Here is a 23,164-nt window from a genome sequence, read left to right as displayed (position 1 = left end):
TTCCGTTTATCGAACGGATTGGCAAAGAAATCAGAGTTGGGATCGGTGCAAAAAAAAACCGGATGGCTTCCCCGTCAGTATTTGCCGGGTCCATATAGGAATTGAGAGGGTTTTTTCCCGGCCCCAACACAACTCGATTCCGCTCGGTTCTAGTAGTCTTCGTAGTAGTTTTGTTCTGGCCATTGGGTGTTCTGAAAATATGTTGTGCCGCACTCTCGTTCGTCGTGTCGTGAGAATCCGGAAAAATACGGAAGCATAAAGCACACATAACCTATCACCAACAGGCCACGGAGTGTCTCGGGCTCGGGTGAGACTCACTCGCTCCTCTCTCTCTCTTTGACTAAGGCAAAAGTATGTTTATTTATGTTCATCGCAAAATATTTGACTGATTGCTTTGCGAGACGATAGTCACCGGGAGGGAGTGGTGGGTATTCTGGGTCGGCTAACGATGGTGGTGCTCGACTCTCAAACAGTGCCGCGCCGCTATTGGTCGTCGACGCTAGAAGTGGCACATCCTGCGCATTCTTGTTTGCTTAACGCTGGGGCCGCCGTTATCGAGAGGATTGTAAGGACGTCGACGACGATGATGACGACGTTGCGCGTTTACAAATATGATGGATCCGATTTCCTATGCTGCGCACGTTTTGGGCTACTTGACAACCAAGCTGCCGGTAACGGCGCGTGCAGATCCGGGAGAAAAAAAGATAATCTCGTATTACATTTGCTTCGCCGATCGATTTGAACCTGTTCTATCTTAAAAACACGTTTCAAAGATACGCCAAATGCGCCTGAGAGAACGGATCAAATAGAAACTAACTTCGGTGTGAAGCTCTCGGATGTAACATGCCGTGTTTGACAGACCTTTGTGTTTCGGAGTCAATCACTCATTAATCAATCACAAAACATATGTCAACTTTATGCACGAATCAAAGTAGGGCTAAGTCTGTCAATTGAAAGAAAACCGTCATCACGTTACGACTCGATCCTTAGTAGGTCAGTAATCACTTCGGAGCAACGGGTATTTTTTCAAGTAGTTTTTTGGGCAGTTTTTCGAGCAGTGTTCCAGCAACTTTCGCATTCACGCAAACCTTCACAAGTGATATTGGTATTTACATTACGGTTCGAGGAGGTAGTTTAGGTTCAAAACTCAAAATACATAAATCCAACATTCAAACCACGGGCACCCAAATCTCCACCACGCCATCGCCGCACGCGATAATCCTAGGGCGAAACACACCGGGAAAAAATAAGCGCGAACGGCTGGCCAGGAAGCCGGGATCACATCCGATGCACTCTCAATGACGGTGCACCGATGTGGAGCAGCAGCAGCAGCACCACAAACAGGCTACGGGCGACCAAGAGCTATGTTCGCACAAGCATACGCTTTTACTTAGCCGTCGCGCGCAAGGGCGTCATCCCGTTTCCAAAGATAAAAGCAACACCGAGAGAGAGAGCGAGAGGGAGAGAGAAGGGCAGAAAGTAGCGGAAAGTTCAGTGCCGATGTGCGTAGAACCGGATATGAAGTCAAGTGGCAGAATCGATTTCGCGTTCAGGAAAAGCCCCGGCCCAGGGATAAATGCTTCGATGCATCACTGATTGCAATGGGTGGTTGCAACCCCCGGTGGGGCCCAGTGCGTTCCTGGGCCTCTACACGGTCTCGACGGCATGTAGTCTGCGGGGGCACTTTTTGTCCCCGTTCCGACCGGCCGGCCGGCCCACCAGTAGCGTTTCTTTCCACATCCTCTCGAGTAGCGCTAAGGACAGCGCTCTTGTGAAGCTCGTTGCATCGGGCCGGTGCACAGTGTATCGATTGTGCACAGTGCATCGAGGAAATCACATCCGACCGTCGGGGGGCCAACCGGGCTACACGGATCCCGCACCGCATCAAATCGACGACCAACTCTCTCTCTCTCGCTCCACGGCAACGGTAAGTGCATCCTATCGATGCAACCGGCGGCTGCAGCGGGATAAAAGGATCCACACTGACGTAGCCAGCCGACCACCATTTATTTTGATGATAAATATTGTAGGCTGCGTATTAAATGAAAACCGATCTCGGAAAATGTGGTCAGCCGTCTACCGTCGGGTCAGCCGTCGATCGTTCTCGCGGACCCCATGGATACGACGACGAAATAGAGACCGAGCTGTGAGCTAGAAAACCCGGAGCCAAGCAGATCCTTTGTGTGTTGTGCGCGCATCCGGCTTCACTGGAGGCTTCAAGATTGATACACTCCGCGCGGTTTACGTTACCCGCCAAACCACCCAGTCCGACGAAGGACGAGAGTTTTGCGGTCGGTTGTTGTGTATGCTATTTTAAACATCACGCACTCTTATCTATTAGCCGCGCACGGCCCAATACTCTGCCCGATACGGTTTGTGTGTGCTGCAAACACGATTTATGTTACAGCTCGAAACAAATCCATAACCGAACCAGGAGGCTTCCTCCAATCCGAGAATGCAATAACCGACGCCGACCTCCGGACCGATGAAACATAATTGAATAAATCTTACTTTTGACCAACGACCCCGGGCTCCGTGCGTCGAATGTGCACAAATGGCAACCGATGCCGAGCGCGAGCACGTACAGCACACACACACAAACACACACACACAATGATTGATGTACACTAATTTTCGGAGCACTTTCCACGGGGCACTTTTCCGACTTCTTCTGCTCGCGGCTCGAGTTTGAAAACGGGCTGCCCCAGGCCGGTGCCGGTCAGAAAGCGGACATCCGGGTTAGATGGGTGGCAATCGTGGAACCCATCCCACCGGAAGCCACCGGTTGGCAGGTTGAAAGGCAACGTGGCTCACGTGACTCCGGTATCCGAGCCCGAGAGCCCGAGCCATCCATTGTAGCGTCCCCCGACCGGGTGGTAATCGATTCCTGTGGTCGACGATCGACGAGACGCCGAGGATTCTTGCCCAGCTCGGTGCACACGTCCATCCACCAGCAGCGGCCAGCGAGCGTCGGCGACAAAAGGATAAGCGTTGGGGATGCAATACCACTTACACACAGTGTTACACTGGCTCTTCTGGTTTCCGTGACGGCTGCGGACGGCCACTCGCCCCTTTTGCGGAAGGACAGGATGATGCATCTCTCTGATGCGTTTTCTAGCTCGGGGTCGGGACCAAACATCAGAACCGAAAAAAGTAACCAGCAACCCGGCGGTGGCGTTGGTTTCGAGGCGGAACAAGGTACTTCACTCGCGCTGCACACCGACGACCACCACCGGTGTTGGTCGGGTCTTTTTTGTCCAACGAAACGGATCCACTTGATCTTGGTCACTGATCGGGGCTCGATATTGCCAAGTTGCGAATGCCGGCTCTGTCCACTTCGGAGTTTAATTGGAATGCCGGTGCCGGTGCCGGGCGCACGGATTGCATTCAGACTTCAATTGACAGCTGGGCAAGCTGAGCTGGGAGTGCATTACCTCGAGCAGAGAGCAGAAACGAATGTGTTGCATCCGACCCCGGCAGTCGTTGCATCAAAGTGCATCCGGAAAGGAACGCAACTTGCAATGGAAGTTCAAGTTGATGCCAACCCAACTGCCAGTTGCTTGTTTCTAGACATTGCGTTCAAAGCGTCAAAACAAACAAACAAAATTGATTGAAAATAAAGTAAAACTAGTATAAATTGGAGCATAAATTGACAACTGTTGGAAAGCAAAAGTAATATAATAAAAGAAGTAAAACCAACACAATAAAACAACGAATTAGTATTACTAATACCAAATAAGTAATAAAAAAACCATAAAACCATCGAAGGTTGGAGAAACTGGAGTAGAAACTATAAAACCTTGAAGTGAAGTGAAGCAGATACATTACACCTCATCACTCTTTACACGAAGTCAACCCGAAAAGAATGTGGTCGGTAGATGATCTTTGGCTACTCCACCACCTCTCAACCCCAAACTCCTCTGGTGAGAATCCGCCAAAAAGAAAATGCCGACCAACACAGCAAGTCCAAGCAAATCGTCCACAATCCCGCAGTAATCGACCGGCAACAACGCTCGGCAGCAGCACCAAAAGAGGCCATGTGTAGCGCACACCGTGTGTGTGTAGTAGAGCAATCCCTCCCGACATCAAGACCGAAAGATTTACAAGACTCCCTCTGAACTCTCTGTCTGCTTCTCGGAAGCTTCTCCGCGTGCAACTGGCCAAGAAAAGGCGGCGCGCACCACAAGCCAGCGCCGCTACCGCGCGATGATTCACGGAGAGCAGCAAATTGAAAACGATGAAAATATGCTGACTCGGAATCCACCCGCGTCCGCGCGTCCACCAACCCCTGCGTACCAACCGTGCCGGACCGGACCATGGAAGGGAGATAAAAATCGTTAGCAGCTGGCTGGTTGGGTGGCCGGGGTTAGATGGCTCGGCGGTAATCGGACCGGAAACAGCAACGCGGATGAGATAAGGTTGCGAAGCGTCGGGAAATCCTTACCCCGACCCGCCCCGCCCCGGAAGGAAAAATAACGAACCCGAAATACAGAAAAAAAAATCCCCACAAAAACTCCCCAGACACTAGCGGTCGAGACGTCGACGACACACCAAAGACCGGGCCCGGGTCGCTCGGTGGTGTAAGTTATGCTGTGAGCCGTTTATCCGACCCGGCTCTACGGAGTTTCTTTTTATGCCCTCCGCTGGCAGCGGCGGCGAAGACGGGGAGCTCCTTCGCTCCCTTTGCCATTGGGAGAAAATTGGCAACCGAAATTGGGACGCAGAAGGAGGAGTGCCAGGGGAGTGCGACGCAGAAAATTCGAGACCAAAAACAGGGGATGGCAAACCGGAACGTCGGGGGAACTCCACTGGGAAGAGCGAGTGGTTTCTTTGCCTCCCGCCGAGGGCGCAAGAAACGATTATAGGTTTTATGATGTTGTTACTGCCTTTCTTGCTGAAGCATTCCGCCGGGTGTGCCAGTGATTTTGTGTGTGTGTGTGCGGCGAGTGTGTGGTACCTCCAGAAAGGAAACCCTCGAAGGACTCGAGGCTCACCCAGTCAGCCAGCCAGCCAGCCAGCAACAACAACAAGTTCCGCTTTAAAGAGCCCGACGGGTTTCGTCCCGGGTGTTTGTTTGGGCGCCGATCTAATCGGGCTTCCATTTGCGCTGGTGCCGTGGCGCGTTGGAATCCGACGGCGGCTGCGGCGGGGATGGTGTTCGGAAAATTCTTCAGCATCTTTTCCGGGTTTATTCGGGGCCTTTTATTTTCCGCCCGGCGATGGTTAAAGAACGTACCTCGTCTCGAACGTATCGCAGTGTAAGTGTAAAGGAAGCAGAAAATTATGTGCCGAAAACATTCCGCCCCAAATCGGCCACCCTTCGCGCAGGATGATGATGATGATGATGTGCCACCCACCGTTTTTTTGTTTCCCGAGCTTCGAGCTTTGGCAGATAGCAATCAGCGCCCAATGTTGGTGCGCGTACACAACCAGCAAAGAACTGGCTCCACCGGCGAAAGGACTCGTTCTCTTTCTCCTTTTTTTTCTTGATCCGTTTTTTGGGGTCGGAAGTTCCCAACCGAAAACGGACCGAAGTCCAACAGGAGTGTGGAAACGAACGTTAACGGCGCCAAGAGTTTAGATCTTATCAAATCGAAAGAGCTACGCCGTGCTAGACCACGGCCACTGGGTGGGAACGATGGACCTAATCCGGCGCAACTCAGGTACGGATTGGCTTGGGGGAGCACTGAAATACACTGACACTTGTGGGGTTTGGTAAGACGACCCCCGAATGATGGTTGTGGACCTTTTGGCCGACCGGTTGGCAGGTTACGCTTGTGTGGTTTGTCTTCTGCTAAGTAAACTATTTACCATCCCCGAGCGGGGCAACATCTTCAACGTAGATCGTGGATTATAGACTCACTGCTGATGAGGAATTGCGATACGAAACTACAGTCATACCAAATTGGACGATTCAACTCACTCAACCCATTGGTGTCTCCTGGTTTGGGATCAGGAATGTTGCTTTAAAAGCTCTAGAAAAAGGACATCATCTCCGTGGAACATAATGGAATACTGCTGGATGTTTGAGACCCCCTTAACGAGAAGTTGATAAGTCCTAAATCAGTCACTGTCTGCTTTTTGTTTTCGGCTAAAGTGAAGTAAAGTGAAGAACCATTCATCAATATCCAATATCAATAAATAAATAAATTAATAATTAGTACCGTTGTGACCATTATCCCGTCACAATTTATTGTTTTAACAACAATCTTAAAGGTTGGGCTAACGATATTTGGCTTTTCGTCGGTTGGTGTCCCGTGTCGCTTATTTTTGACGACCATTTGAAATACTCTTCTCTTTTGTTCCTTATGGCTACATCTGTCTCGCTCTATCATTCAGTGTCAGTTGAATGCTTCCAGAATTCAACCAGATATACAACGAATTCGTGCGAAAATTTCAACTTAATCCTTCTTGATTTATCTTTAGACAATTCGAGAATAGTTCCCAAAATGTAGCAAATAGTAAAGTTATGTAATTATTAACAACATGTGATAATAAAAGCTACGAACAACTAAAACTCACCGACAAAGCCGTTTCAAGAAAGGTGTTAACGAAAATAAATCATCAGTTCAACAAACCCACACAAAATGTTCGATTGAGAGAAGGCACAGATTCTTCAAATGATGCCGCAGCAAAATCAATAACTGCACCGAGGGGCCGACCAGAGGTACCGAGAGGACGAAGGACATTTGCCACCCCAAAAAGTCTTTGTGGAAAAATCCTGCAAAGCGATCTCGCAAATGACATGACTTAATTATTTTATAATTGAGCAAACTCGACAAAATCTCGGCAACGAGACTCCTTAGGGGCCGGCTCGTGTGGGGTGGTGGTGGAGTCGTGCCGGTGTCGAAGGCAAAGGACCTCTCTCTCGGTCGCCACCACCCATCCATCAGCACCTTTTATTGCTCTCTCCGAAATCCTCCCGACCGATTTTCACGGCGGCAACCACCAAGAGTTGCTGGTGGAAGCTTCTCGGGCGCCCGAAAGGGGCGCTCCCGACCCTCCACCCGTCGGCACACCCCCGGGGCGTAGAAGAAAATTACGCCAACGAGTGCGAAAATCTTCGGAGTATTAAATGATCAAAGCGAATGAAGATTCATTTACCCGGGCGACGGCAGACAATTTTGTTTTCTTCGTTCCGTTCCGTTCCGTTCCGTGGGCGCGGCACCACACACCTCACACCGTCCATCCCTATCGCCCGTTACCAGCCGTCCGATTGGAGCTCTAATTTTCCTCCCCCAAAACGGGCGACCTCGAAGGGGAAACACAACACAGAAATGGCGAGCAAGTTGCGTTGTTGGTGGTTTGGGTCCCCTTTTTACAACCGACGCCCGGATTCGGGCGCACCCTCTTGAGCCACTCTACTCCGTGGTCTCTGCCTCTCGCTGTTTGGCCGGAACACGCCGCCGCCACTCTGGGACATTTTATCACCACCTTTCTGTGCCCGCACCACGCCAAACAACCCCGACGGGAGGGCATTTCTTTGGAAGTCCCGGGGCGAGAGTGAGAATATTTAATGAATATAAATTCGTTTGAAATGTAATCAGAAAAGTAATTATCACGAAAACTGTGGGAACTGTGTGCGGGAGCAGGGAGGGAGCCCCTTGCGGGTGGTTCTGCTGCTGAAGGGAACACAAAGCCGGGGCGACGCTGTGGGGGAAGATATTTGCCAAATAGGCAAAACATTAGCTTGCCACAAGGACTCGCACCTCCGTTGGCCGCGGGACGGGGTTCGACGCCGTCATCCTGAAGACACAGCACCAGCAGCAGCACCAGCAGCAGCAGCACCGGGAGACTAAATTGGTAAACTTGCATGGGGACCACTGGTGGAAAATGGTGGAAAAAGTGTAAAAACCTTGTTGAACGGGAACCAAAGTGAAACGGATCGGGCCGGGCTAGACATTGTTGGTCCGATTGGAGAGTCCTTCGTTTTCGTGAGGAGTGGGCCGTCTCACAAGTTAATCACTTTTAATTGCTGCGCTCAGCTTTCGGGCGCATTTCGAGGCGATTTCGAAGGCACGGTATGTAACCTAGCGGATGATGGGGCGGATCGGGGTTGCAAAGGGGCTTACGCGAAGGATTATAATGTTGGGCGAAACGCGAAAAATATACTCAACAGTTGTTCTGGTATACTTACACCTAGCCAAGGATGAATGCTTTTTGCAGAACTCACCTGGAAGTGGAGGGAAAAAACAATCGTTTGAAATTAATTGATAATATTAATAAACCTCTGAGTGTTTTTATTCAAACTAATCTCCACTAAGTTGTACAGACTTCAAATTACACCGTCCAATTAAAACTTTGTAATTTTCGTGGAAAACCGCCGAATGGCGAAAAAGCACTGAATTCAGAACGAAACTCGACACCTGAAATGTTGAAACTCAAAACACAACTTCTATCAATAGAAAATATCTGCGATGCTGTTATGTTGACAAAATGATACCAATGAAAATGTTTGAAGCATGATGTTGACAGAAATAATCACACATTCTACTTATTTTTTATTTATTTTGTATTATTAGAACAGACAGAGAGCTGTATTAAGCACAAACATCAAGTTTTACACCCAAGTCGATGCACTGGCTGCTTTGAAACTGACGTCTACTGCAATGAAACCGATGAGAGTCGGTGCAGCGTAGATCGATAATCTACGGTCTACGATCTTATAAGTAAAGAAATCCATATTTAATTTTCTAAATCTTTGTCTTCGCCTGTGAAGTAACGTCTGCTCAATACAATACGCCGAAAATGGTCCGAAAAGCCGCTTTTTGGAACAGCCTTCATCAAATTCTTTGTATCGGCTTTTATCTCCCGGCAATACACTCCAAACTCCAATTCACGGAACGTTCCCTTGAGTTTAGCAAATATCTACAAGCGACTTAGTCAGGCTAACCACTCTAATAGTATTCTTCATTAACAGTTTGGTCGGGGTTTCAAGGAATTCACAATGCACCCCTACACAATAGGCAGAGACAAAATAAGAGAGTAAACGTCGAGTGCAGACACTTGCCATTGTTAGCCATTTTGTGCCACAAATTCAATCGCCAAACGCCCGAGCTCCGAACAAATTAACCCCGGAACACGGGGTTATTAGCACCCCTTATCGGCGGGCGATGGTTTGTTAAAAACTTGTTCCTTGGCCGCACCCTTTAAAAGCGGCGGACTCGGATTCCAAAAGGGACACCGAACCACCGACAGGACGAATGGAGCCAACGTGGTCGGTCAAGTCCAACAGCGTCGGTCAAGCCCCTTTTCTGCTCAACGGACTCAGCGGCCCAGCGACTGCCTTTGGCGGAATTACGAATTACAAAGCGGACGGTGTTCATAAAACAGAGAGACACGCCAGGGAGGGAGAGCCAAAAGTCACACAGAACCCGTTGGGGGGGGGGGGGGGGCCCGGGCTTCCGGACAAATCTGTTCGGGCCTTACGGGACGGTCGGTGTGCCTCGCCGCCGCGTATTTAATGGATTTTTCACAAGACCCCTCAACGGTTGAAGTTGCCATGGAAGAAAAACCCGACTGGAAAAGCGAAATGAATGACCCACCTCCCCGCAATGGGAGGCCAGAGAGGACACGGACAAGTATGACTTGCTGTGCTGACTCGCCCCGACATACATACTTCAACAACGGACCGTTTTTGCCAACGCCGGCACCCTAATGATGGTGGTGTGGCCGCTGACGATGATGATAATCATCAAGAAGCAGCAACAGCAACAAAAAAAACCGGCAATGCACCGGCGAATGGAAGGGATTATTTTCCACTGTTGAACCGAACGATAAATGTTATCCTATTTTCCTCTGCACTTCCTCTGGCGCGGCCGTGGCGCGCTCGCGGTATGGTTTCGGTTTCAGGCGCCCAAAAGCACAGGAAGTGAAGACCCCACACCACCAGCTGGTGGAAGCCAGAAGTGGACGAGACAGCAACCCCGGGAAGCCCGGGAATGCCAAGTGCACACGGAGCAAATAAGGAGCAAAGAAAAGTAATCCACAAAAGTCCTTGTACTGAGCGCGCGCTCACCCCGGAATGCACAAAGCAGGAAAAACATACAACTTCCAACAAGAAAAGCGGCGCAAAAAAAGGGACCGGGACCGGCCAGCGATAGCGGGAAATTGCCAACTGGTGTAAAGAAATCTTAGCCTCGGAGCGACGCCGGAAAAGCGACAACCGCTGGCCGCTCGCGGCAAGGGCTAGAAATTTAATTTGTCTGGCAGTTTGCTAAAGTGCCTCCCAGTTCGCATAGGCAGCAGGGAAAGGGAGAACCGGTTCCTTAGACAGTGCGCGCGCGAACAGCGGCACCAGCGCCCGGGGAAACCCGTGGCGCAGTTGCAAAAGTTTTCCCGCCGACCTGGCGGCCACAGAGCAAGAGAACGGACGGACGGACGGACGGACGGACGGACGGATGGAATTGATAAATTATTCGCGACTTCCTCGAGCAAAGCGAAACGTGCCAAGTGACGGTGATGACCTTTTTGCTGCCATTTTCGTTCCGCCCGAACACCCGCGCGAGCGCCCACTTACGGGCGATAAAATTAAAAATGAAGCAGGCGAAGCAGCCCCGACGAAGCTAAATGCTACAAACAACCGGAACCGGGGCAGACGAAGATGCAGATTTATACTTCCGGCATCGTCTCGGGTTTATTGTCTCTGCCCCAGCGCTTAATAATTGATGACCGGGCGCCGGGTTTAAATTTCCTCAACGTTATTAGGGTTAGAGGGGTGGGTGGTTCTCGGTGAGGTAACTGGCTTGACTGGTTTCGTTATTGGCCACCCAAGTCTGGACTTTGACCATCCTTATTTAAGTTACGTTCGGAACATTATGCTGAGTGGTTAATCTGCTATTGAATTAAGAGCCAATAAAAGGGCAAAACTCATATTTCGAAACATAAAAACGCACACACACACACACAGACGCCGGTGCCCTTATCCGCCATATTTAACACAGTGGTAATTCGGTTCGAAAGGGATTCAACGATACACACACACACACACTTAATTAGTTAATGGTGAAAATGTTCGTCATTTCCGTCGATCCGGGTGCGCGATAAATCATCAACACCATTTTCGCTACCGCACGACCGACCCTGACTGCTGGCCGGGCGCCATATTTATGCTTCCCAAAGCACATTCCACCCAGCGGCAGCTCCCCCCCCCCACCTCGCCCGGGGGAGGAATCACCCGAACGCCTTCACCACCGATTTGGCCGAGCACCGGACGGAACCGGAACGGTGGCTCACAAACATCGATCAAAAAAACACCTTCTACCGAGGTGCGCCCGCACAAACACAGAGTGGCCCCGCTCACAAACAGCGAGTTCCTCAATGAAAAGCCGGGCCCTGGAAAAACCGAAAGCCACCGTCCGCCCGCGCGCCCACCCCGAGAGCGATTCACATTTCGAAAGGCACTTCTGTTGCTGTCGAGCAGGAAAATCTCTTTCCATTTGGTTTTAATTAAGCGCAAATTTCTCGTCCCACCCGATGCCGCCGCCACCGCCACCACCGACGATGAGTGGGTGGTGACGGAGGAAAGCGGGTGACCACCACCCGCTCACTCGCACACACACTCTCTCTCCGTTCTCGTTCGTGGAAAATCCGACGTGTATCCTCCGGGTAACCTCTTTTCCGATCGGTGGCGGCCGCAGCGGCGGCGTCGGCAATGGCCGTAGTCCGTCGTCGTTCCTTCGCACCGTTTGCCGGTCAGCGATGAGAGTCCACACGCGGCCCCCGCCCCCGGCCGAGTAAATAAAACGCCCCGGCAAAGGAAACGAGGGTCATTCAAATAAATTACCGGTGTCCTTCGTTCGCGGTAGCATCGGCACGGGACTATGGGACGACAATCGCACTACTTGGGAAAAGATAGATTTGGGAATTCTTCGGGCCCCACAACACCGAATAAACCCAATTAGATTTGAGTTTTTACAATAAACCCTGCGGCCATGGCGGAGCAGGTTTTGAGAGCGGGAAAAGGTAGAACAATTTTCAATTGCGACACAATTTTTTTGTGTTTTTTCAAACAAGTGGTTCTATGACGATGCCAACCCTCGGTATGATAGTCGATGGGTCCGAGGGATTTTTGAACATTTTCAGGGTGTCCACAAATCGTCCAATCATCCGTAAGTCAACATCTCTTAAGGCCTAGTTGATACATAATACTAAACAGAAAAAGATCTTCAAATTAGATGCAAAGAGAGAGAATGCAGAGCGTAGAGACCAAATCTTTACATAAGAAATCCACCTTTCAGACCTTTTAACTTTAATCAATCAAAATAAAGTCAAAAACGTTGCCTAAGGCTTGTAAATAACATTTCTGTTTTTGTCGGAAGTGAAGTATCACCCAGCAATCTCAGGAATTTATGTTGGCCAGATTTTTTTTAACTAATTCAGTTAACTTTGTTTAATTATGTGGGGTCTTTGATCACATTGGGATACGTTAAATCCTTAATATTATCTTCCTCTAGTTGTTACTGCATTCTAAACTAATGATTAGAATGAACATCCAACTGATAAGCTCAAAATTCAAATTTGCGAACTTAAATTACAGCACACAGTCAATTGGAAACGTCCGTGTAAACAAAAAAAGAACCCCCAAAGGGTCTCACCTTAAAATCCCAAAGGTAAAAAATCTTCTTCTTAAGAAACGATAAGCTGCAGCTTTGCAAAGCATGCGCCGAGTACGTTAAATGCTGTGCATCATACATTTCCGATCTGTCAATCCATTCATCCAAGACACAAACCACAAGTGAATGATTCCCGCATTATGATTCCCATGATAAAGACTCATATTTTGTCTTCAAAATTGTCCACCTATCGCCACGATACTCGTTCACCGTGCGGGCCACGCTTTGAATTTCCAATGAAAAATACTCTCACCGCTCGCCATCGTCCTCAGTTTCGGGAGCCGGCACAGGCAAGGCCCTACCCGGCCCCGGTTCGCCGCCAGAAGCGAAACGAAAATCAGTAGATTTTACGGAGTGAAAAACAATTTTAATCACGTTTGCTTAACTTCATCCCCGATTCATTTCGGATCAGCCAGATCTGTTTTCCGGCGGCCGCTAGAACTCCCCGCCAACCAAACCGAACCCAACCTCCTCTTAAACGCCATTTGCGACGCCGGCGGGGACGATAACGAGGGTGGAAAACCCACGCCACGCCGGCTGCTGCTGCTGCTGCCGGCCGGCCGCCGAATATTCGCCATTTGAAGTGATTTCATTTTGTGGATTTTCCCGACACCAACCTCCCACCGCGCGTCCCGCGTGGCCCGCCCGGAGGTCGATCAAAAGTTTTCCCGTTGAATCCGTGCAGAAATTTTTGCAAACTCACCCGCCGGGACGATGAAGCGACAGAGCGAGCGAACGGGAGCGAAAGAGAGCGACGAGCGTGTGGCAGGAATCATGAAACTTGATTTTCGATTCACGGTCCGCATAAAATGAGATCATCAGCACCCGGAGGATCACTTCCGAGGGGGAATGGACGAGCCCGGCGCACGGTCCCAGGATGCGTCGTCGAGCGGTTGCGGATCATGCTGCTGCCGTTTTACGTTAATTAGCTCTTCAGTACTTTTCACTGGCGGCGGCTCCTGCCGCCGGACGTAGCGAGGGGGCGCGTGCTAGAGGCGGAACTTAAAAATGCACACCAAATGATCCGTGATGCCAAAATGCGGCGGACACAGGCCTACGGCGCTGGTCGGGGGCGTCGTTTGTTCGGAGAACCCTTCGAAGGCTTGTGTTTGGCACGCCAAAGGAAGCTCACCCTTCACAAACTGCTGTTGTGGCCAGAGCGTTCGACCGGCGAAGGGATGATTCGCGAGGGTTGAAAGTATGTTGCCACTCGAAACCGCCGCTGTCTGTTGTTCGTTTGGCAGTTTCGGATGAGATTTAAATGAAACACCAGAGCGACTAGTGAGCAGCAGCTGGGCCAGTAATTAAACCACGGAATCCACGCCTTTTTAGAAGAAAACCTATGGACTAGAGGGGGAAGCGGGGAATTTGCCCCTGACGTGCTACAGCCAGAATCGCTGGCGGGTTTGGTCGGTTTCGGTATAATTTGTTGAGCTAAACCCATGGACTTCAATTAACATTGCTCGAGCCAAACGACAAGTTGATAACTTGAAATGATTGATCGTTTGTGTAGTAAACCCACAAAGGGGGAACCTGGCCAGCAAGAACCCGGAAAAAGGGTTCGAGATCATCCAATAATCAAGATTGATTCGCTCCCGTCATTAGATTTATGTAATTCATTCCAAAACACTGTTCGTGAGTTCCAGATATGAAGAGACCGTACTTTATTGAAATACTCTGGACAATGTGTCCGGATCAGAGCGCTTCAGGGGTCTCGAACGGATTTATGCCGGACAACTGTGACCACATCCGGAATTTCCCGCGGGAAATCGGGAAATTTATTGGCCGTGTGCCTTCGTCATGCTTCGCTTTCGGGGCGAGGCAGGGAGCGAACCTAGTCTTCCGGTGGTCGATAAACCCTTCGAGCATGAAAACGGAACATAAACCTTTTGGGGGGGAAAGAGACAGAACTCGATGGGTTGGTCTCGTAAACCAATCAATCGATTTACTCAACGCCAATCAAGAAAACCTCTTCGATCCGGCGCTGTTGGTAACTCGATACCTTGCATTAAGGGGTTCCTGGAAACGATTCTTCGATCCGACTCCCGCCGTCACTCCTAAGCACCTGGGCCAGGGGCATGCAGCAGTCTGTTTGGAAGCAAATTACGCAACACCAGAACGCGGTCCTCGACGAACATTCCCGATACGCACCCTGAGTGGGTATTACTATTCACAATTATAATCTAAATAATCAAATTGTGCCCAAAAACCGTGACACGGTGTTCCTCTCTTTCTCTCTTTCTCCCACGGAGTGAATACCCTGCGAATATCAAAACGCCCGCCAATGGGAAAACAGCCGGCGATGGACATTAGTTAGGGCAATCAAAATGGTTACACACTCGCTTGCACTCCGCCGGCCTGCCACGTACGAGACACATGTCCACATTTTGGGGGGGGGGGTCAGCCTCTCCGCTCTTTGATTTGACCAGTTTGTCCCCCTCTTGTTATGCTGCCACCCTCGGTGCCGAAGCATATAAAATAAAACGTATTATGCGTAGCACGCTTCTCTCTCTCTCTGTCGACTCGCCGGTAGAGCAATGGTGCGGCAGATTTGTCATGACACGGGGAATTATGCTGTCATGGCTGGCGTGACGTGTCCACCGTCGCCCGCCCGCCCGCGTCCCGAGGGAACCGAAACACCGTGACCGAGAAGGGGACGGCCGCTGCCGGCGTTGATGATGATGTTATGACCGGTGAAATCGGCGTCGCCCGTTCTCGCACTCTCTCTCGCTCTCCCTGGCTCGCTTTCTGTGTCCCTGTGTCCGGTGGAAAATGGGATGGAAAATGTGGGATGTCCGGACACACACAATGAGCCTCGATGCGGTGGTGGTGATTGTCGATAATTTAATACACCACCACCACCACCGGGGTTTTGGAATGGTGTGTCCGCTCCCATTTAGGGAGTTTCTAATTTGATTAGGTAGCAAAGAATGGCACCCAACATCACGAGGGGATGATCATCACGTCCGATGGTCAATCGGATAAAGTGTTTGGCTACAGCAAGCATTGTTTAAACTGTGTTACTTCCATCGAACAGTGAGTCAAAAGTGTAAAGTATCTTTACAATGACATCGATGGTATTTCCAAACCGTCAACAGCGCTTGCAGTATCAAACTTTCAGATAACCTTACTATGTTGTTTGCCGAAACCATAAGATTATGATGGCAGAAGAAGCCATAATACCCACACCCGACCAAATGTAATCTGCACCGAGTTCTAGCAGCCCTACATAACGATACCTTTAAACAACCATACCAATACAATTAATAGCACCTAATGTATGTAAATGTAAACCAATAAGAAAAAGTACAACATATCAAACGACCTATCAACAGCTTGCTAAAAAAAACAGAAAATATCAAAACTATAATGATATATCTTGAAGAAACCATCTTCTATCAAAAAATATAAAAAACAGCAAACCAATAAATCAAAACTGACCAATAAACAAAACATAAGCAACAAACAAACAAACCCACTAAGAGAAATGAAACAAGCTCCATGCTCAAGGTTTCGCAAAAGATAAAATCAACAAAACATATGTCAATAATTTAATATTTGTTTATAATGACCGTTCGGTGTAAGAATGAGGAAAAGAAGTGTCCGACACAACAGATCTAAACCCTCTGCTACCGGAGTGGAGTTATAGCTAGCGTCAATAACTTCCACCAATCGTTTCAATCATTGAGAACCTCGTTTCAATAATTAAAGTGTTAAATTAATTATTTATCACTACCCTCCGCCAGAGCCAGTAGACGAAGGTAATAATTTATGCAATAGCCGGCCCCCACTATCCCCGGCACTCGCTTTCCACCAGAGCACCAAGTGTAATGGGCGGACAGTTCCGGGACGACAAAATACCGTGCAGTTTCTCAATCACCGAAATCGGATACCCCATGTCAAGTGAACGCGGCTGTGTGTGTGTGTGTGGGGGGGCTCTGCTAATTACTTCATTGGTCTACACTGGCTTAGGGAAACTCCGTCCTCCGTCGCACGAAGCAAAGGACGTGGCCGAGGACGAAGTGAAGTTTACTTGACTGAATGCCCTCCCCGGGGGGCACTTACCGCACTCCGGGGCCAGCCAGGCAAAAAGCCAGCGTTCCAACATTTCCAACATTTAACAACGTAACCATAAAACCACCGAGCCCCCAGCCAGCCGTCGTCGTGTGGCCCCATTTTGCTTCTTCCACATTTTACAGCCGCCTCGGAGGAGCTCAAAAGTTCAACCGTTTCGAGCCAACGAACCAGCACCACCACCACCACCACCGGTAGAGTTGGGGACCAGTGTGCTGGAGCCAAGCCATGCCGTTGCCGCACTAGGCCCCTGGTCCGGCCGGAGCGTGAAAACATCCACCCTAAATGGAGTGTCCCGTTGCTGCTGCTGTTGCTAAAAGGACTTCTTGGCCCGGGCTCGGTCGGTGCCGTCTTAAACGCTGTCCTTAGAGAGCCCATCAAAAGGCGAGAGCGCACAAAAACTGGCTGGCCGGAAAATGACCCCCACCAGGAACGCAGGCGAGACGGGGAACGATCTCGATGACAGCGCACGAACGAAGACATTACGGCACTGTGTTACGGAACCCTGGTACTATGGTCGTGCCACTTCCACACCGCGCAATGTGTCCACCACCAGTGCCACCAGATCCGGATCGGACAGATTAGATAATGGACGAAGTGAAATTAATTAGCTTACCAACGCGTGCCGAGAATGAAACTTGGAGAAAAACAATGGAAACCAGAAAGAGCAAGAGAGCAACGGCGACATTCGGGAAGCAGAATGATAAAGTACTGGGTACTGCAAAGTTACAAACATTGAAACAGAAAACTGCAAAAAAGACTTATTACAGTAGATAAACTCAAGGCAATCAAATAAAATGGAACACTTTTAGTTAACAAACAAGACAATCAGAAATGCAACATATGAAGGATTTTTAAGTAAATAATAGTTGGAAACGAAACAAATAACAATTTGATAGAAGTTGACAACAAACCAAATTATATAATACAAAATTTAATGATAACAGCACCAAAAGAATGTTTGGGTAAGTTATTTTAGATAAACCAAATGATGCATTAAACTTTTGATTACATAATGCAAAAATAACCGATTCAAGTTGAGGTTACCAAATAAGGCAAACAGAGTAACAAACTGAATAAAACGCACCGAAAGGTCGGTTTATGAAATCCCCGAAGCTGCTAAACAATGTTGAGCTGCAATGTGGGATATCCCGGCAGATGATGTAACTTCCAAACCCGAAACGCGAAGCATTGTACTTAGTTTCGCGGATTCAAGCGGATTGCGTGAATGGAAACAAAATCCATTTGGCTTACACACCGCCGCCTCCATCGTCGTTCCGTGCTTCCGCAAAGAACACCCGGAGTCGCCCGGGGATCCCGGGGTGTGGAGCAATTGTAGAGCGAGTCATTCGAGTGATTGCGGTTAGCCCGTTGTGCGAAAGATTGACGAGAGTCAGTGACGCTGATGAAGACAACTCCCTGCTCCGTAACCGCCAACCGCCACACCTTACCCTTTACCGCCACCACTACCAACTCCGTCGTCGCCGTCGTCGCCGTCGTCATCATCGCCATCATCGCCCCCACGGTCATGTCACGAGTTCCATTTTGTGACTTTGGCTGCCATGTAACTCGTTAGGAGTTCACTCCCGGCGCGCCCCGTCTTCGCCCGGGCCCACCGCCCGAAAAGGTAGATAAACTTGACGTGAAACAATTTCCCGTCCCGTACCGCGCGCCACCGCCCTTTTCCCGGGAGCTTTGCGGTTTTTACATTCCACTTAGCAGCTGCCAGGGCAGAGCAGAGCGCGCTACCGGGCATTTATCCTTCACGTCTTCCCGTCCTGCGTCGAATCTCATCTTGCAATCGTGATGGTGGTGGCAGAGACGACGGTAGGAGGCCCCGCACCTACGACGACTTTCTTGGGGATTTCTGGGCAAAAAGGATCCACGGGGAGGTCTTGTGGCTCCGCCGCCCACCAACGGCCCGGGTGGCAAAAGTTTGCCTTTCGACAGTTGCGGTGGTTGCTTCCCTTCGCGCCCTTCCGCCCGCACCGCAGGCCAATTTGAGCAAAACATCCAACACACAACTTGACGATAAAACCAAGGAGGATTCTGCTGCTCCATTCAGCCCAGGTTCGGTGTCGGTTCTCGTTCTTCGGTGCGACCCAAAATCCGGACCTCCGCGTGTGCTGGTTCGACGAACGGATTTGCTGTGTTTTGTGTGCGCTCTTACAAGAATGTTTCTGCGGTTGGCAAGGATCGCGCAAGGGTATCAGCGTATCACCACCAGCACCACCGTCACTCCCGGTCGGAGTATCAACACCGATGGCAATCTATGCTGGCAGCACCATGCACCCCCGACTCGACCCGGGTCGCCCCGGCGTGTGGTTTGTGACGAGGGGGAACGAAGCGCAACGATGTGCGGTTGTTCGGTGTCGGCGAAGCTTTACTTAAGCTTCATAAGTTCCACCCACCGAGGGCCACCTTTGCCCACCGACTGGTTAAACGCCGTGTCGGCGCAACTCTAGCCCACCCCACACGTCGGGCGGCTATGCTTTAGCGGGTGCTATGAATAAGGAAGACACGTTTGGGTGTGATGAGTGGCGTAAGGAAATGGCGCTGGTAAAAGGCGATGCCACGGTGGGGGGGCCTATTGACATTAGATGAGGTTTCGTTGTAGTAGCGACACCCGCCAATATCCAAATCCGACATCGGAATCGACGAAAGACGTTAGCGAAAGATTTGAGGAAATGATTTTAATCGTACGACGAGTGGAGGAGAGTGATCGAACACCGGAAACGGTATGATTTGCAGGGAATCCTTTTAATAAGTAATATCGAGTGACTCTTCGAGTGTTTCCGTCTGCTTCGCGAAAAGTTAGCAAATCATCACGATATAACACGCTTGCGTTAGCACAGGATAGCTGTGTGACTTTACTCTGGCTGCTTTTGGGTTTATTCGTGCGGAGAATTGTGACGAGGTGTCTCGTTACTATGTCGTCAATAGATAAAATCTACTTGTTTATTGTAATCAAACGTTGTTCGAAATTAACAACAACTTGATGTCACTAGTCGAAGTTATGCTGTCTTTGTGTTTGCGAAGCGATCCACTTCTTCAGTATGCTGGAGGATCAACTATCAAATCCCGTGAACCTGCTGTAATAATTTAGTGATTTATTGAAGAAAAAAAAGTTAGCTTATCACCAAGAATGCCACACTGAACCCCAAACGAAGAACAACACATTTATTCTCTATGAAAGACACAGCTTCAAAATGCCGCATGTAGATGCTGTTATAACATGGATCCCTACTGTTATATTTACAGCGTAAAGAAACGTCAACAGTCAGTGGGGAAAAACAACAGGCTCAAGATACAGCTCCCTCAACAGACCCTTGAAATAGTTACAAAACTACTTTGAAGTTCGCCTTCTACAAATAACCGGCACAAGGCCGGGTGCTTAATATGGACCATGAACCGTGAATCAACACCACCCAACTCAATAACACATCCTTTTTTCGATGAGACAAAGCCATGAAAGCAGTTGCAGCTGGCTAACACTGATTCGCATCTGTTCATTGAACCGGTTCACTTAGGCAGTCCCGAAAAAGCAACTGACATTTGTGAGAAACAGAGAAAAAGCAGATACGTACTAAGTAAATGCATTGTACTTCAGAGAAATAATTTTTTTAAGCTCATTGCCCACTGACCCATCAAACGTTCAGGTGCACTAACAGAATGTTACTCTAACAAACTAAGAGACTCTGCATTTTAGATTAAATGAAGAATTTTTTTTAGAACGTATCCTAACATTGCCAACCTTGTGTCACGATGCTTATGATGATGGGTTATTTTAATTTAATGATGAAAGACTAGGTCTAAAACTCGCAAACCGAATTGTTAAACTGATGGCTGTCTAGCTGTCAATTTGATTTTTCTCATTATGCTTTTTTGGCAACCATAGTATCCCAGCCCCATTTGGCCATAATATGGATATTACATCACCATAATAATGGATATTAGTATTATTTGTTACGTACATTGCACTTAAAACCCAGCTTTTACATGCAGTCAATTCGCAAGCCAAATGTGCAGCGAGTGACAGCTCGTGCTAGAAATTGCATGATGAAATTACATCAAGCCACTCAATTTGCATGGCATTATGAAGTCCTTAAGCCTCCCCAATCATGGTTAAAACATTCTAAATCAATAGCCACAAAGGATGACCAAACAACAACATGCCAAAAACATGGCTGGCCGTTTTCCAGTGTCAAAGTTCAAAACAACTCCAAAGCATCTACCATGGGAGGAGTTAGCGAGGAAAGTGGTTTATCTCTCTATTTCCACCCAATTTGCTTGCCCTGCGCAAACACAGCCACCTACACACACAGCAGAGGCGGTTTTCCCCGTCGAAGATCATAAAATCCGAGCCATGCTAAGCTCCGTTGGATGATTAGAAACCGACGGCGGTGAGAATGGCGTGAAGATTGCCACATTTCGGCACCGAGCCACACACACACACACACAGTGAGAGAGCGAGAGAAAGAGACAGGAATTTTCCTGTGGAAACGAGAACCGAGATTCCAAAGTGGACGTGCCGTGGACGAGACGGACGGAAGTCCGTGAGCCGGCGCAGCACGGAAACGACCCGGACCCGGACAAGCTTTGTATATTTAATCACGCTCGCTGGCCACCCACCCCCGCCGCGCCCGTGCCCCGGAAAACATTCGACCAACCAGAGGCGGACGTGCGGTGAAGGAGGAAAATTCGTTTGAAATGAGACACCAAACTCAGCCGGGACACGGGGTGCCAGGTCGGCTAGCCGGGAGCATCCGGCTTCCGTTTTCCCGGGAGCCCCACGCCGTCTCTTCCTCTCTCCTCTGGGCGATATGCAAATTGTGTTGGGAGGTGAAATTAACCATACAAATTAGAATAATACACCGGGGCGCCGGAAGTGCCATAAAAGATGCCCCCGGGTGTGGGTGGGTGGAAAATGGCTTCTTGAAAAGCGCCAACAAACACCGGCACCGACGGCCAACTCTCTCCCTGGGGACTGGTCGGTGGTGTGGTTTTTCCGTTGCGGTCCCCCGCGGATCCGAAGCGAGGCCAAGGCTGGCTTGTGCTTAGCACCGAGGGGCTCAACGGAGCTTTCTGGTGTGATGCCGAGGGGAAGCCAAAAACCAAAAGTCACATTAAACTCTGTCTCGCTCATCTCTCTCACCCGGGTTTAGTTCCTTTCTAGGAAAAGCCTGACGCTACGGGACACGAAGAAAGTTTGCGGATTTAACGGGAATTTGTATTTTTCCCACAATTTGGCAGCGCGGTTTTGCTCTTCTGTTTCAGGATTTTCGTCAGTAAAATGGTATTACATCATAGGTTATGTATCACACTGACTGTAATGTCTTTGCCTTTACTTTAGATCCTTTGTTGATGATGCGACTTCAACAATATTTGGTGTAACTGATAATCTTTGCATAAAATGTCCCATCCCTTCAATAGCATTAGTTGTCCCTAGATGTCACACTGACACCAAGCCATATCATTCCAATGGCACAACACAACTTTGAATTTTGAATGATTACTATCCCCCAAAAGCTATCCGATTAATTAAATTTATGCTCAACCAACATTAAGTCAACCAGGCGGACCCATCAAACAATGACCCATGCTGTGGGCAGTTTCTTCCCCACGGGAACACTTTCACGACGCCCGAGCGACAATAACTATTGCTCGTTGTTGATGGACGACACCACGCCAAATGAACCACACACGGCCACAGCAATAAATTATTATTACCGCGCCGCGGCGCTGGAAGTACTTGGAAAGCGTAATAATTTAATTATCAACTGAGTGACTGACTGACTACGGAATAAAAAAAACGGAAAGCCCCAGCCGAGTCGCGTCACCGGCGACGACTCCCTCCAACAAATCAGTAATTATCAATCATTCATTAAAATGTTGCCGCCATTCCCAGTGGACGGAAATTGCAACCACATTTCAGTGCACCGGCACCACCAGCAACCGGAGCCAGAGGTATGTGGCCCGGGGATGCTGCTCCGGGTTGGCAGCCGACGACGAGAAGTGAACGGATGGAATGCTTCAACATGATGGTGGGTGATGGTGAGATAGCATTCATTTCGAACCACCATCAGTCGCAAGGTATCCCCGGGCAGAGCGCGCACAGTACGTTGACAGGAACTGATAACGCATTCCGGAGATTTTGATAATAAAGTTCAAATCTCTTTGCAAGCATCGGCAGGAATCTCGGGTTCCACGTAAAGGACCTTCATGGGTCCAATCACGCTTCCAGCATCGCTCAACATAATTGCCGGCCGCATCTCCAGACTTCACAAGATCCGCAATAAAACCATTTTCCGGGCAACATACAGGGTGATCCCATCGCCCGCGGGTGAATTAAATCGAGAGGAGCACAATCAAAGCGCACAAAGCGCCCCTCACTCACATTACCAGCGGACCACAGTCCTATCGATGGTCGGTGAGGTTGAGCCTTCCACCTTCGAACTATGACGATCAGTGGGTTA

The 23,164-nt window shown here is 49.3% G+C and overlaps 1 protein-coding gene across 1 annotated transcript in view; it reads right to left on the bottom strand.

The window, feature by feature from the left end:
- The window catches only part of LOC128274639 (protein groucho), a 186,072-nt gene that overhangs the window by 126,663 nt on the left and 36,245 nt on the right, over nt 1-23,164 (bottom strand). The window contains exon 2 of the mRNA XM_053012897.1: nt 8,138-8,173. Coding sequence (XP_052868857.1) covers nt 8,138-8,173 — 36 coding nt within the window. The remainder of the gene's footprint in view (nt 1-8,137; nt 8,174-23,164) is intronic.

This window comes from Anopheles cruzii, chromosome 3 (genome assembly GCF_943734635.1).
Source record: "Anopheles cruzii chromosome 3, idAnoCruzAS_RS32_06, whole genome shotgun sequence".
Taxonomy (NCBI): Eukaryota; Metazoa; Arthropoda; class Insecta; order Diptera; family Culicidae; genus Anopheles; species Anopheles cruzii.
The sequence above is the reverse complement of the archived record's forward strand: the minus strand, read 5'-3'. Positions and strand labels throughout refer to the sequence as shown.